Source organism: Lampris incognitus, chromosome 3 (assembly GCF_029633865.1).
Source record: "Lampris incognitus isolate fLamInc1 chromosome 3, fLamInc1.hap2, whole genome shotgun sequence".
Lineage (NCBI taxonomy): Eukaryota > Metazoa > Chordata > Actinopteri > Lampriformes > Lampridae > Lampris > Lampris incognitus.
Genome location: NC_079213.1, coordinates 73,053,994 through 73,070,148, shown reverse-complemented (window position 1 = coordinate 73,070,148; position 16,155 = coordinate 73,053,994). Strand labels below are relative to the sequence as shown.

The following is a 16,155-nucleotide window of genomic DNA, read 5'->3' as shown; positions in this document are numbered from 1 at the left end:
TAAGACAGTCATGTACATTGTCAGACCGGTGCAGGATGTAAGACTTCGGTTGTTGTTGCTCAGGTCTCCTTGTTCAATTGCATCGGAGGATGTAGTCTTTTAACTTTAAAAAAAAAAGAAAAAAAAGAAAAGGAACAAAAAAAGGCTAAGTGATCCCATGTCCAGATCAGTGGTCTTTTGTAGTTTTGTAGACTTGAGAGGTTTAGCCAAACATCTTTAAGACTTATCATGGGCACAATGATTAGGCCTATTTATGTGCGCATATGATGCTTTATTTGTTTAGACATGAAGCATTGTTATTTTAAAGGTTAATAGTTTGTTTTTTTGTCAAGGGAAAACTGTAAACAAAACATAAAAAGAAGGAAAAAAAATGAAATGAGTTAAAATGAGGTTTGGGATGCAGGTGGAGGTGGAGGTGGAGGTGGGGGCTCATAGTAGTAGTTCGTGCTACAAATCAGTCTCTCACATGAAGAACTCTGTGCTGGGCGGTTTCCCGTGGTTGCCAGCGGACGGATCTCTATTGTTGGCGGGTCCAGCGCCATTGTAGGTCCGGCTGGCCAGCTTCTCGTACTTCTCCTTGTAAAGATCCCGCTCCTTGGCCAGGCGAGCCACGTCCTGCTTCAGCTGCTCCACCTGGCTCTGGAGCGTGCACTTCTCAGTCTCCAGCATGTGCCTTTGCTGCACGCGCTTGTAGCGGCAGGACTGCGCGTAGCCGCGGTTCTTCAGCGTGCGTCTCTTCTGCTTCAGGCGGATAACCTCCTCTTTGCTGAAGCCGCGCAGTTGCCGGTTGAGCTCGCGCACCGTCATGCTGACCAGTTGCTCGTCCGAGAAGCGGTCCTCCAGGCGGGTGTGGTGGCCGTGGTGATGGTGGTGATGGTGATGGGCCTGGTGATGCGCCGCCGAGGCCGCGGAGAGGTCCTCGCCGACATACTGCTGCGCACGGAAGCCCTCGTAGGCCTGGTGGTGGTGGTGATGGTGGTGCGCGTTGCCGATGAGGGCCTCCACGGCGTCCTCCGGGGTTAGATTGAGCGCCTCCGGGTTGATGTGGTGCTGGTAGCTGGGAATCCAGTACAGATCCTCAAGCTGGGGCTTACCTGCGGTGCCCTGATTGTTGTTGTTGCCGCCGTTGTTGTTGTTGTTGTTGTTATTGTTGTTGTTGTTGCTGCCACCGCTGCTGATCCCGTTGGCGAGGTTCTGGTTGGGCTGGGCCCCCGGGCTGGGCGCGCAGAAGCTCGGCGAGGAAGGCACAGAGGAGCAGGGTGTGCTGATGGGGGTGGAGGAGAGGGAACCGGGTGGGAGGCGGTGACAGTAGCGGTCGGCCTCGGGGGGCTCCTTCTTCACCTCAAACTTCATCAGATCGAAGTCGTTGACGTACTCGATGGCCAAGGGGCTGTTTGGCAGCTCTGCGCTCATGGCGAGGTCGGTGGCCATGTCAGTCCATGCGACGACTCCCGCCCTCACAGCCAAACCGACGGCGGGCAGCCTTCTTGGATACAGATTGCGATGGGGGGATAAAAGACTGTATGATGTATATATAGACGCACGCACACGCCCGGTGCGTGAAGCTGCACGGCGGGGCGAGTGGGAGGAGACGCTTGTATTAGGGCCGAGAGTCCCTAAAACAACTTCTATATATAGTGGCGTGAATATACGTATGCATGTAAATGAACTTGTACACCTGCCAGTTTGCCTCCGTTTGCTGCTCTTGTTGACAACTTATCCCAGGTCAAATGCACGCTTTAATACTCGGAGCCCGGGCTGGCTGAAACTCGAGCCTGATGAATTTGGAGACACCGACCTGTCTTCTCGTCCTCGCTTCACCTCTGCGCCGACTTGCCTCCCGTGATTTACTGTCCTTGAGATGAAATGTAAATGTGCTCTGTCCCCTCCAGCCGCCAATAGTATAAATACTTCCCGGTGTCCCTCTTCACTCCCACGCTTTACAACTTGCCCATCGGGTCCCAGAGGAGACACTCAGATCCCATGCAGCGTTATATCTGCCCGGCGCCAGATGAAAAAACTTTGCAGCTCAGGGGAGAGCGAGCGATAAGCCAACACAATACTGCACACGCGTTTACGTACACGTACCGGAGTCCCACTTTCCAAAACACCGAATCCTGCATGGAAATGGCACGTGGGCGGCAGAAGTTTTCATAGGTCACACATAGGCGCGTTCTCGGGTGTTAAGGGGGGGGGGCACTCCTTCCCGTGGAAGGGACCGGAGAGTATGGTCCTTGTTTTTTTTTTCTCAGTGGTCAGTCCAGATATCGCTGAAGCAGCAGTCTACTCACGGAAACGCACGGATTGGGGTCCCTACCCCCCACGTTCATCCCCCTCGCTGTTGACTTTGCGTGTTGTGAGATATAGACTTAAACAAAAAAGAAGAAGAAGAACTAATACATTCCAGTTAGTTTTCTCTGAGAGCCAAAAAAAAAAAGGTTGCCGTTTTCTTTAATGCTTTGCGGCGCAACCACATAGTGTCACTGAGGGACTGGTGTAAGGCAATCTGCACTTATAAAGTCAGCGTTGCCCCGACCCTCCCACCTACAGCTGGGATGGGCCAATGGGAGGAGCTGACAGCGGTGGATTTGCATTCTCCTATAGCAACCTCTAGCCGGGCCGGTCTGCAGCTGTCAGAGCGGAGCCACAGCGGGAAGAGGCAGGCGGGCGGGCAGGCTGGCTGGCAGGCTGGGTGAGTGGCTGGAGAACAGGTGCAACACTCTCCCTCTAGCGACGCAGAATGGGCAACTGCACGGCGGGGCGGCAGCGGCGCACCCGGGAGGGGGGACGGAGCTGAACGCGCTCGCCGGAAGACGGTAGCGCCGCCGCGGAGCTTTCTCGGGGGGAGACGTTTTCTCGGAACCGGGTGAACTTTTCCTCAGCGGTTCAAAAGCCACGTCGTGTTTCGAGTTCCCTTTCGCTTAAGCGACCGAATCCGCCGCACCAGTCTTAACTGGAGTTCAAAGGTCATGCGATTGATTTACCGCGACAATTCACGAGTCCCTTATTTAAAATGCAAGCCAGGCAGGGCCACGTTACACCGTGTGGCCTAACTTGTGACTTGCGTGTAACAAGTAACTTGGAGCCAGACAAAACATTTAGACTTACTGACATAGCAAAGATTTAAATAAAATTTTTAACTTTTTCATCGACATTTGTTTATGGAGAGAATCTATCGCACAACCGATGATGGCCGAAAGAAGCCATGACACCAAATAGCCGATAGTATATTTCTTGTCTTATCTGCGTTGCAGTTTGTCGATATCAATATATCTTACTACTGCAGGCTACTCAGGTACAGACTGAGATCTTCTGATAAGGTTTCAGATTTAAACTGAGACCACAAGTCGCCCAGTCTATCCTCCAACGTTAGCCCACCCGTTCCATTCACTGGAACAATCAATGGGCACTTCCGAGGAACCACGGCCGTACAGACCTGCAATGGGTGCGCGAGGATGAATTGTGATTGGTCATTCCTTGCAGCGATCTCACGCAGGGGTTTTCATCCGCAATTAACCGCAAATTGCATCCCCAACTCATCTCCGCCCATCGACGTAAAATTAAGCCCTGTGCGCAACGCGTGGCTTCGCCGAGGCCGCACGCGTCTCCTATGGAGAGGCACGTGGTGTAAAACCAATTAAAGCGGAGGATTGAGCATGATGTCAACGGTGATACGTATCTTGGGACCACAACTTTACACATGATGGATGGCCAGAATCTGCCTCACCTGACCTATATGTAGCCCCTGCGAGCACTTGGAAATCGTGGGCGCACGACACCCCAGTGTCCCATCAAACGAACAAATGATATCTGCGAGATATATCGGTGCAATAGTGCCCATCTTCGTGAAAAACAGGTGGCTGTAAGTTTAATGTGGTCAGATGTGAACAGCAAACCTTGCACTGCGCTGAGCTTAACTTCCTGTCCGAGCTGCCTATGAAATATGCATCTTCCCTGCCTCAAATCTGCTGGCGAGGATGAAAAGAGGAGTAGGAGATGAGGGGACGGAAATCATATCAAGGTATTTGAAGTTTAGGTGCGCTAAGTCATTAGGAGGGGGGTTTTCTATCAAATAAGCGGGAGCTGCCCCCAAACGCCAAGCTAAGCAGTCTGCATTGAAATGCCACATTTAAGAAGATCTGCTGTGGTCCATTCATTGTCAGGGAAAGGGGAGTGCCTGTGGCCGAGGGCTTGAGACATAAATTTTTGAAGTCAGGGTTTTCATTGTGCCTTTGCATATTGGGAGTTCGCTGCTGGTGCAGTTCTACCGATTTAGGCAAAACGGACATCAGCAAAGGGGGAGATCGACGGTGGGCTTTGAGCCGGGCACGCATCGTGCTTTCAGCCACAGTAGCCCCTATCCAAGCCAAAGCCCTCCGCTGGCTCTATGACGAGGCCCAAGGTTATCTTAGACCTGGAGGTTTTGTAACTACCGTAAAGTAACCAATGCTGCTCTGAAGGAATCAGCTTTAATTGTGTGAGGATAAGACACGCATGCACACACAGACACACACACACAGGCACGTGCACACACAACAGTTGGGTTAAGGAATTTCATATCATGTAGTAGGCCTCATCTCATAGACACAAATTTGACCAGTTTGTTCAAAAGGAAGCAAAACATGCCAGACTTATGGATAAGATATGCAAATTGGTGTGTTTCTTTTCCTTTATATTAGACTGGAGTATAAATCTATGCATACAGACACACACACACACACACACATGTACCACATGTACGTACGTACACAAACACACAGTGAAGAATCACAGTTGACCTTTCTTTTTTGTCTCTCCCGAGTCTCCACGGACAGATGATTTCTCTCCTGTCTTCTCACCGTCCTGTGCGCTTTTACTAAAAATTGAAATATTGATCTTAATTAGAGTTTGCCGAGCTCAGCAGCTCTCGTTGAGGGTTTTAGACAAGAAGCGGCAGACATCTGTCTAAGGCACTTACGTCTTCAGCGCTCGAGTGAGAACGTGGGTGAGGAGGAGGAAGAAAAAAAAAGTGCGGTGAGAGGAGAAGAGTGATGGCTCCCTGTCTCCTACCTTTTCTGAGAAACATGTCTAGCTCTCCATCTCTCTCGCCGTTGTCAATAGAGCCCGAGGAGAATCAAGTTGGGTTGTTACACGCATGCACAACAAACCCACGCTCACACAACCGCCGCCGTCTTCGCTGTGGCGCTGTAAACCCAACATGGACTTTTCTTCCTTCACTTCTGTGTATAAACACAACGCTATCGACGTTGTTTTTGGATGTTAGATCATCAACCAACTGACCCCCTCTTCTCCGTTTGAGAGGGGCGTTTGCGTTTAGACGCAAAACAAACAAAAAAACCCACTCAGACGAACAGTAGAGACAAGAGTGTGGCTTCCTTCTGTTGAAAATCTTGGCCGACCCAAGAGGGACGCTTAGCTGGATGTGCAGCACCGGTGCACGTTGTGGGTCTGGACGCTTCCGTGCCTTTTGTTAACATGATGGCACTTCTGTCAGGCTGTGTTAGTGTGTGTGTGTGTGTGTGTGTTGTGTATGTGTGTCTCGTTTCCCACCCATAAACCCTCAACATGTACACCCTCCACACAGCTCATTAATAGTTTTATTATCTCTGCCTGGCTGTGCAGGCAGGTGACAGATGGATTACACATCCCAGCATCCTCTCTGTGTCACTCTCCGCCGCAGCCCGCGTTAAACAGCAAAGACGGAGAGAGAGCGAGGGACAAAAGACGTGAGATGAGAGAAATGAAGGTGACGGCGAGACCGGAGAAAAGTGAAGAGGGGTGGAGGTGAAAAGAGCAAACAGTGTGGGGGTTTAAATAGCCCTCCCTTAAAGCACATGGGAGGTGCGCCGCTGTGAGTGGGCGCGCACACATGCTCACGAGTGCAGCCTGGTCACGATAATGTCACCGCGAACCCATGCGTCTCTTCTCCGGGACGAAAACCGAGGGGGCACCACTTGTACTGTCACCACCTTGCAGACGAAAGGGCCTGTCCTCAGGGACTCACGAACACGTACAGGCATACAATGATACCACCACACTAAAACAGAAAGCCACTCTAGCACTGCTGAGCCTGTGCCTTTCATATCTGAGGAGCCGAAAAAGTATCAAGTATTGGTGAAATAAACACTTAAGTGGTAAGATTTATCATTTTATTACAATTTAAAAAACCAGAAAAAAGCCAAACAGCAAACATTGTAGCTGATACGCATGATAACTTTATAAACATGAAAGAGATATATGAATATAATGAGTTTATCAAATTAGGGCACAGAGATATTAGGATGTAATAAACACTCAAATCAAAAATCAATACTTCCGCTTCTCTAGAAATACTCCGGTGGCTCTGACATGGCTAGCTTTAGAGCATCCAGCGATGGCCGTCTTAAAGCCGCGGCTTGATCTGTAGCTTTTTCTCTGCAGGGGCAAGAAAGGAAAAGAGGTAGATTAAGCTTAAAATAATTGTGTGACAAATAATTAAAAAAAAGACAGACAAAAGAGATGGTGAGGCAGCTACCTTGGGCATTTAAGACATGGTACGGTGTGTGTTTGTGCGTGCGTGCTTGCGTGTGTGTGCATGCTTGCCCATGTGTAACTGACTCTGATGTATGTTGAAACATTTGAGTCTGGATCCCTGTCCTGTTGAAATGCTGAGTGATGGCATCCCAGCTGATGAGTAACTGGGGAAATGAATGGGACAACGGGAATGGATGGATGAAGGTGTGTGAGTCTTTGTGAGAGAGAGCGAGAGAGCGAGAGAGAGGTTGCACTCTGGCAGTGATACATGACGTTTGGGCTAATTTATGCAAAGTGAAGAGGCTTGTTTGACTGTGGCTTGTTTGACTGTGTTCCACTAGTAATGAAGCACGGAGGTGTGGACCGTTAGAACCCCACTACCATTAGTAAGACTTTAGTGCACAAAGCAACTGGACAAGCAGGTTGAAGGGACTAAGGGACCCTCCATTGGTTTTCTGTCTGTGCCATCACTGGAAGCTGGTGCGCACCTTGGTGATGTACCTGAACCATTACTCTAGACCCCCCCCCCCCCCCAACTCCATGCCTAGGTGATGCTGGCTTCCTGCTGGGCATTAAAACAGACTGCATATCTGGAAGTTGCTTGTTGTGTGCCGCGGTAGTGCCATATAGATAGGGTGTTATGTGCACCATGCTTGTTGATATATTATATGTTCTTATTTCTAATTTCTCTTTTATTTCTGTTTGTTTCTGTTTCTATTTTCTTATCTTGTTAGTTTTTAGTTATTAGAGCGTGAATGTCTGTAATAGAACTCAATTTCCCCTCGGGGATAATAAAGTGTTCTGATTCTGATTGATCCTGATTCGGATGCCCTAGCTCTAAATAAAACCAACATTCACACACACACACACACACACTCACTATCTCTCTCTCTGTCTGTCTCTCTCTCACTCACTCACCCACACACAAAGAAAAGTTTATTGCCAAATAATGTTTTGTTCATGATAAGACAATACAACCTGAAACAGGTCTGTAAAATAAAAATAAAAAATAAAAAAATAAAATAAAAAAAGAGACAAAGAGGTAACTGGAAAGAAAATTAAAACACTGCTGGCTATCACATGGTGTGTGTGTGTGTGTGTGTGTGCACTTGGGTCTCCAACAGGCAGGAGCAGGGGAAGGTGGGCAGAGGGGCCTGGCGGAAAGGGGAGGAGGAAGGCAACCCCTCTCCTAATCCTCTATCTGTCAAGTCTGTCGACAGAAAGCTCAGCTGTGCCTCCCTCTTGCCTAAAACCTAAATATTATTGCCTCTGTCCATTAAGCATTATTACACCTCCTCTAAGTATTATCACAATTGCTCTACAGCTATGCTTCAATCACCATTATCCGTCTCTAGCCCATATAAGAACTCTCAATCCTAGTTTCTTCTATGTGTGTTGGATTGTCAGCACTTTACTGTGAAGTCAAAGTATTCCCCCGCGTGGGGAAATGCAACTCAAAAGCTCTGATAATCAAGATAAGTAGATTGGTCCTCTTTCTCGCACTATCGCAGCTACACAATGATGATCACAGCTTGGTTCTTGGATGTTTTTCTGTGTCTGTTGACTGCAGGTCTCGGTCTTCTCATATCACAGAGCACTGTTTTATCTGTGATGTGATTTTATGTGTTTTATGTATAAGGGTGTGGCTCTAAGTGTACTTCCATACTAATACAGATAAATTTGAAAACGCCTTTTTCATGACAAAAACGGGTAGAACATTTTCCGTCCACACTGGTGTTTTCCGATCATTTCGAAAACGTTTGAAATACCGAAACAATAGGAAGAAGCTGAAGTCTCCTCTTATTGGGCATACGCATGCGACTTGTGCTGGCAAGTTACCTGAGATCGCATGACAATCATACATCAGCATTTTGGAAAAACTCCATTTTCCTCAGTCATGCTACAAGGCAAGACCAGCGTTTTCAAATTCATCCACTCTGAAGAGCTTTTTCAAAAAGTTATGTTTTTGGTGGTTGAAAATGCCAGCTTAAAGTGGACTGCAGGTTAAAACAGAGCGAAAAAGATGTTTTCATTTTAGTGTGGCCTGGCAGCCTGTCCAGGGTGTCTCCCCGCCTGCCACCCAAAGACTGCTGGGATAGGCTCCAGCATCCCTGCGACCCTGGGAGCAGGATAAGCGGTTTGGATAATGGATGGTTGGATGGATAGCCTGAGATGGAGATGAATTTAATTTGTTGGACTCTGTACTAGTCAGCACAGAATAAGAATGGATGACCCAAAGCACCTCTTACCTTTAACTTGTGAGGTCTCTGCAGGCGGTGTGTCTGGTATCTCTGCCTCTTCCGGGGAGCTGGAGAGGGAGATAAATGATGGCAGTTTCAGCGAACCTGAGGTAGGTGTCACTGGATCTGCTTGAGAGTCCTGAGCCTGCTTCGGTGGCATGATGATAGACAGACGGGGTCTGACAGAAGAAAGTAAACACAATTAAATATGACCAAACGTTATTCATGTTTTACCAGTCAAATGAAATTACTCTTTTTATGCCGCTTCATATCGGGTATCTGTTCAGTAATAAAATCGCTGCGAACTGTTTTCAATATTGCATTCTGACCTCAGGGGGGAAAAAAGGTGTAATTTTAACAAATAGTGGCCCATATTATGCAGTTTATGTTTTCATTCATTTCACATGGGTCAATTTTTGGCAGAATTCTAAGAAAACCCTTCCAGTAGAATAATAATTAATGTGTCACGGGGGACCAAGATTATGAAACAAGAAGTGTATGGAGGCAAAAGACAAAATTCTGCACTAATATTCTTCGCCAGATTTCATTTAATCTTTTTTTGTTGTTGATTTTCCCGCCTTTTTCTCCCCAGTTGTACCCATCCAATTACCCCACTCTTCCGATCCGTCCTGGTCGCTGCTCCACCCCCTCTGCTGAGCTGGGGAGGGCTGCAGACTACCACGTCTCCTCCGATACATGTGGAGTTGCCAGCCGCTTCTTTTCACCTGACCGTGAAGAGTTTCACCAGGGGGACATAGCGGATCGTGGGAGGATCACACTATTCCCCCCAGTTCTCCCTCCCCCCCGAACAGGTGCCCCGATCGACCAGAGGAGGCACTAGTGCAGTTACCAGGACACATACCCACATCCGGCTTCCCACCCGCAGACATGGCCAATTGTGTCTGTAGGGATGTCCAACCAAGCCGGAGGTAACACGAGGATTCGAACCATTGATCCCCGTGTTGGTAGGTAACAGAATAGACCGCCACGCTACCCGGAGGCCCCATTTAATCTTATTTCTAAAGAAAAAAAATGAACACAGACCATCATCAGACATAGAAGTATCTCTGTGAAGCCTGTGCACTTTTGTATTGCATAATCCTCTGCTCTGACCTCTTGGTGGAGTCCTTTGTACGAGCTCTCTTGGTTGGCATGGCGGAGGTGGTGGGGGCACTTCGTTTGGCCTTTTGGCGGTGCTGCAGCTTACACCTGGAGCCTCGGGGGCAGGTGCCAGTGCTGGAAAAGTCGGGACACACCAGTGTGTGCTTCTTCTTACACTGGCGTTAAGACAGAGGTGAAGTAAAAAAAAACAAAAAAAAAAACAAGAAATTTATCGTTTAACAGCATGCATGAAGAAAGTCAGACAGTTTGCATTGCAACAAAAATAAATCAGATCTTGATGGATTAAGTTCCAGTCACCATAAGAAATCTGAGAACAAGAGAATGATATTACTGTACTCCAGACTATATTAGGCTTCGTGTTCACAGAAAACTCAAGTTACTATGTTTAACAGACATTAAGTGTGCCCTTAACTTGTTACGTCTGATTTGAGTAAGTGGGCCATTTTAAGACTCAGTTTGAGAGCATTGTGCATGGGAGAGAGAGCATTCAGATGTGTGGTTGAGAGCAAGTGTGTATGACAGTGTAATATGGGCGTAAATTGGTAGCTTCATTCTCCACGAGATCCGATCCCTCCCACCTGTCAGAAAAGCTAATTATACTCACTATGGGGTGCGGGGTGCAAGGCGTGTGGGCGCAAGAGAGTGAGTGTGTGTGAGTGAGTGACTATACACTGATGAGCCAAAACATTATGACCACGCACAGGTGAACCAAATAACGTTGATCATCTCCAAACAAGGGCACATGTCAAGGTCTGGGTAGATTAGATGGTAAGTGAACAATACTTTCTCATAGTCAACGTGTTGGAGGAGAAATGGGCAGGAGTAAAGACCTGAGCGACTTTGATGAGGGCCATATTGTTATGGCTAGATGACTGGATCAAACCATCTCTGAAACGGCAAGGCCTGTTTGTGGGGTGCTTCCGTTCAGCAGTGGTGAGTACCTACCAACAGTGGTCAGAGAAGGGACAAACCACAAACCGGCGACAGGGTGTTGGCCGCCCAAGGCTCATCGATGCATGAGGACAAAGAAGGCTATCCCATCTGGTACGAACTGACAGAAAATGTACTGTGGCACAAGTTGCAGAAAATTTTAATGATGGCGGAATGTGTAGCAACACACAGTGTATTGCACCCTGCTGCGTATGGGGCTGCATAGCCGGAGGCCGTTCAGAATACCCATGATGATCCCTGTCCACTGTTGAAAGTGCCCACAATGGGCACACAAGCATCAGAACTGGACCTTGGAGCAGTGGGATAAGGTTGTCTGGCCTGATGAATCCCATTTTCATGGGGAAGTGATGGCACCATCATGCACTGTGGGAAGATGATAAGCCAGTGGAAGGAGTGTGATGCTCTGGGCAATGTCCTGCTAGGAAACCCTGGGTCCGGCCATTCATGTGGGTGTCAATTTGACAAGTGCCACCTAACTAAACATCGCTGCAGACCAGGTACAGCTCCTCATGCCAATGGTATTCCCTGATGACAGTGGCCTCTTTCAGCAGGACAATGCGCCCTGCCAAACTGCACATATTGCTCAGGAATGGTTTGAGGAACATGATGAAGTGTTCAAGGTGTTGCCCTGTCCTCCAAATTGTCCAGCTCTCAATACGATTGAGCATCTGTGGGATGTGCTGGACTGACACGTCCGATCCACAGCTGCTCAACTTACATGACTTGAAGGATCTGCTGCTAATGTTTTGGTGCCAGATACCACTGGATCCCATCAGGGGTCTTATAGAGTCCATGCCTCAGCGGGTCAGTGCTGTTTTGGCGGCACATGGAGGACCTACATAAGGCAGGTGGTCATAATGTTTTGGTTCAACAGTATATGTGTATATGTGTAAGACTTGGAGGTGGTGGTGATGGGGGGAAAGAACAGGTTGGTCCAGAAATAGAGAGTGGATTGGGGGATGCCCCTGCCTCTGTGTGTGTGTGTGTGTTTGTGTGCTTGACTGCGAAGACAATTGATCACCTATGAATGCACCTAGATTGCACACATATCACCCACACGGACACCTTGTGCGTGTACCTTGAAGTGTGACTTACACTGTCTATGTACTTGCAGGCGTGGATATTGCATTGACACTGACAGACTTAAGTGTTTGTTGACATACATGCATGTTGCATTTGCATGTCTTAGGGGGCAGTATTAAGTTTACAAAACCTAAATACACAGGAAATGCCACAGAATATGCCATGGTCACCTGAATGGACAGTTAAAGCGGCAGTAGACAACTTTTTTGCTTTGAAGGAGGTTTTGTCTCCCCCTTCTGGCAGTGAAAGTAATTACTTCTCCTCTTTCAGCGCACTTCAACGAGGAAAAGCTATACCAGTGGTTATCTGTATTTGTCCTCACTGTCAATTGCTTTCTTTTTTTCCCCCTTCCTTTAATCCTTCCTCTGAATGCCTAGTTTCTTTTTTCTCTGGAGCATCATAAACTTTTCTAAGACACTTAGGTTTTTCCACCATAGCCTCCAAGCCCAGAAGCTTTCTGGCAGAAACTCCTGAAGGCAAGCCAATCAGAGGCATGCGAATGGTTTTATCACATGGAAGTTCAGCTCTGGCAAAGCAATCATTGCTGATTGACGTAAAATGCATCACTAAGCATGACTTCCGGTTTGCCAGCATGGGAATGCAGCCCCAGGCACCAGATGTAAAACTCCAGTATAATGTGAAATACAGAGATTTACCTGGCGGTGATAGACTTAATCAGCATTGTGTGAACTTGTTTGGCAAGGGCTCGAATGTCACGGGCATTAACCCAAGTATAAAAGTCCCACATTCTAGCTTTAACTTATTATGAAGTAAATGTTGATTGCACAGTTTAATGCTATAGAATAATGACACCATCAGTGTTTAGACTGGTTCCCTATAAACCTCGCTTTCACTATGCAATTCAGTCTGCCACCGGGTACGATCTCGCGGGAAAATATAGGCTCGATTTACAGCACAAAGGAAGTGCATCAACCCTTGCACAATCAAAACAGGAAGAGGATAGAGCTTTTGATTTCCTCGGTAGCTATCCCCAGCAGTGGAAATGGTAGACAGTGGAATAACTGAACTGACAGTGGAAATTATATCCGGCAAAAGAAAAAGAACCCCATTGATGGTGAAGGCAAAGAAGGCAAAGTGTGAGAGTGATAGAAACAGGTAAAACAACAGTGAACCTCGGACAGGTATTCACTCAATGGAGTGAGTTCTGGTGTTGTATATCAAATGCTGTTTCTCCATTGACATCTGTTTACCCCTAGCCAGACGAAAGCATTTGCATGGAAACAGGTTAGCTATCGGTTACGATTAGGTTAAAGTAAGTGTTAGGTTAAGCTTAGGGATAGGTTGAAGTTAGGTTAAGGTTGAGGTTAGGTTAAGGTTCATCAAGCGTCCCAATGTATGGAACTCTGGCTAGGAGGAAACAGATCTCAATGGGGAAAGAGAGTTCGATACAACACCCAGGACTTGAGAGGGTTCCAAACCGACATTCAGTTGGCATTCTTTCTATTAGATCAGTAACACAACCTGCCTACTTCTTAATACTACCCGATGTTTTACTCTGCCATTATCATAGCACTGAGATCGGGGTTTCTTATTCAAACTGGGATTCTTATAGTTGTTTCTTACTTTGGAAAGTAGCCAGGCCGCTAATAAACAGAAAGTGATCCAGCTGATTTTGCAACAGTGGGACAAACAATAAAAACACCTGGAAACGCTAGAAGGGGAAAGTTGAAAGGTTGTCTATAGCCACTTTAAATTGAGTCACAACTGAACAGCAGCATAGGCTACGTGTTCAGTTTGGCATATGACATCATTTGCCTACCACACACAGACACAGACACAGACACACACACACACACACTTACTGCCACCTTTTTCCAACTGGTCCACTTGCAGACACTGTATTGGTCACTTGACAGTGAATCAAATAATATTTAAATTATAAATCTGCACCAGTGAGTCCATATACAGTTGTGCTCAATGAAACTTTTAAATGAGTATCATTAGTTCACTGGCTGCACAGAATAGTGGTTTCCACACTTGACGATGATGGGACGACAGGAGTTATCACTACTGGTGCATTATTCCATTTTGAAAAACAGACAACGAAGAGGGAGGTAAAACTGACTATAAAAGCAAAGTCCACTACAGTCCAACTGCCCGCAGTCCCATACATCCTCATTTTCATAAAAAGTCTGTAGACAGAGACGGAGGAAAAGCGCACTGGGAAATGGGGGGAAAAAAGCAAAAGTGGACAGAATGTCTTTATTCCACACCAAGTTAACAATTTTCCACTTGATTTAAAGAATACTGGCATGTCTCTAGGGCCTATTAGAGAGCTCTCTGCTGGGTCAAAAACCAGGAGGAGTCAGCACATTTACCAAGAGGGACTGAGAGAGAAAAAGGAAGTATTAGAGAGAGTGTGAGAGTAAGAGAGAGACAAAGAGAGGGAATGGAGGAGCAGAGCCAGAGAACAAGAAAGGAGATCCATACATTTACATTGCAGCATCTAGCTCCCACCCTTATCATCCAGCTTGACTTACACCGAGTAAAATACAACTGCAGAATACATCTAAACTCCTAGACTGCCAACATATCAAGCAACCAACAGAAATAGAAGTCAAAGCTACCATCCCCCAGACAATAGATGTAAAAAAGAATCCTGTGTTTTTAGAAGGATTATGGAAGATAAAAAAAATAAAACAAAAAAAATAAAAGGTACTTTTTTAGACAGTTTTTTAGACCCTTGAATATGTGATAGAAATGAGAGCCCACAGGGGCTTCTGAGAAATTTGAGTCAAAAAGGAGACAAATCGGGAAGAATAAACTAACAAGAATAAATGTAACAGGACAAAGAAAGTAGAGGAATGATTAGAGAGCCAAAGAGGAAGCCTTGGAGGTAGATAGCAACTGTTAGACAAAGCCAGGGGTGGTAGCGAGTCAGAGATGAGGAGGAGGATGGAGACGAGGAGTGGGCTTAACCCCTAAACTGCTGAAGAGTCTGCCTGCCTGGCCCATAGTGCCATCCTCAGCACTTTTCCCATCTATAATTACTGCCTGCTATCCATCACAGAACCGCCAGACCCTCGCAGCGCAGAGCTCTTCGCACACACACAAACACACATGCGCACACAACGCACGCACGCACGCAGGGAAATCACAGACCTAAGCAATTCGGCTAATAGAATAAATATTAATATCCCTTTTGTTTTCTATATCCTCATTTCCCCATGCACTATTTAAATGAGGTCTGACAGTGTGAAAAAGCATCTGTTTCACACTTACTCAAAAACAATGACCGAGAGGAGAGGGATGGAGAGGGGGAGACAAATGACAGGAGAGAAGAGGAAAAACTGTGAGGTGTGCAGGAAAGGAGGAATAGAGAGAGCTGGTCTGTTTGAGGAGGATGTGGGGACAGTGCTTGGGGGCCCTGCATGTTTAGGGTCATGTGTAGCCGGTCTCCATTACCCACCAGGTCCTCAATGTGTCACTCAGTGACCAGAGTAATGCTGCTATGGACCACCACCCCCTGCAGCTGTTCCTGCCTGTGTGTATAGATGTACTTGTATGTGTGTGCGTTTAGGTGTGTGCACGTGCACACAGGAGTAGATGTATTGAACCACGTGTTAATTTTTTTTATCAAAATCAATATTTATTAAAAAAAATAATATCTGAAGCTTAGCCAAAGCCAGTAATGGGCATAATCAGCAAAATAAAGAGCAATGCTAAATGAATACATTCTGTTAACTGTGTGCAACTAGAATTTCTGGCAACTGTTAATAACTGTCATAAATAAGGGTCTCTATTTTATTAAGGGTTTCTGTTTTCAAATATTTTATTCTTAGAAATGGATCCCAGTTTCAAACAGGACGGATACCAACAATGCAGTACATGTTTCATCCGTGCAGTAAGTGTTGCCATCATCAGCCTCTGATACAGACTGAGGTAATGTTGGAGCGCCCATGCATTTGTGTTTGTGTGTGTGGGGTACCTTCTCTCCTTGGGGGCAATAGCCCTTGATGAAGTCCTGACACATGGCAGCCTTGCGGGAGACATAAACATGACTGTAGGGACAATTACTGTTGTCACAGATTCCCTTCAGGAAGTAGGAGCACACCGGCATCTACAACAGGGACAGAAATAAGCAGAGAAAAGTAAACGACAAAGATAAGAAGAAAAAAAAGAGAGAGTGGAAGATGGAGGAAGGGGAAATGATCAGACATAAGAGGAGCAGTCATCAGATTTCACGAATTTGTGAAAGAACAAGTGGTTTTACAAACCACAACAT

The 16,155-nt window shown here is 46.6% G+C and overlaps 2 protein-coding genes across 2 annotated transcripts in view; both read right to left on the bottom strand.

Annotated features, from left to right (window-relative positions):
• Positions 1-462: 462 nt before the first annotated feature.
• mafaa (MAF bZIP transcription factor Aa) lies at positions 463-1,431 on the bottom strand. Its single transcript, XM_056275588.1, has one exon. The coding sequence runs from the start codon at positions 1,429-1,431 to the stop codon at positions 463-465; it is 969 nt and encodes a 322-aa protein (XP_056131563.1).
• Positions 1,432-6,141: 4,710 nt separating this feature from the next.
• The window catches only part of zc3h3 (zinc finger CCCH-type containing 3), a 74,098-nt gene continuing 64,084 nt past the window's right edge, over positions 6,142-16,155 (bottom strand). The window contains exons 9-12 of the mRNA XM_056275579.1: positions 15,859-15,990; positions 9,867-10,030; positions 8,763-8,932; positions 6,142-6,414 (exon numbers count right to left, since the gene is read on the bottom strand). Coding sequence (XP_056131554.1) covers positions 6,383-6,414; positions 8,763-8,932; positions 9,867-10,030; positions 15,859-15,990 — 498 coding nt within the window. The 3' untranslated portion in view covers positions 6,142-6,382. The remainder of the gene's footprint in view (positions 6,415-8,762; positions 8,933-9,866; positions 10,031-15,858; positions 15,991-16,155) is intronic.

Coding starts and splice junctions, on each gene's coding strand:
- mafaa (XM_056275588.1), bottom strand. CDS start 1,431: ATGGCCACCGACCTCGCCATGAGCGCAGAGCTGCCAAACAGCCCCTTG.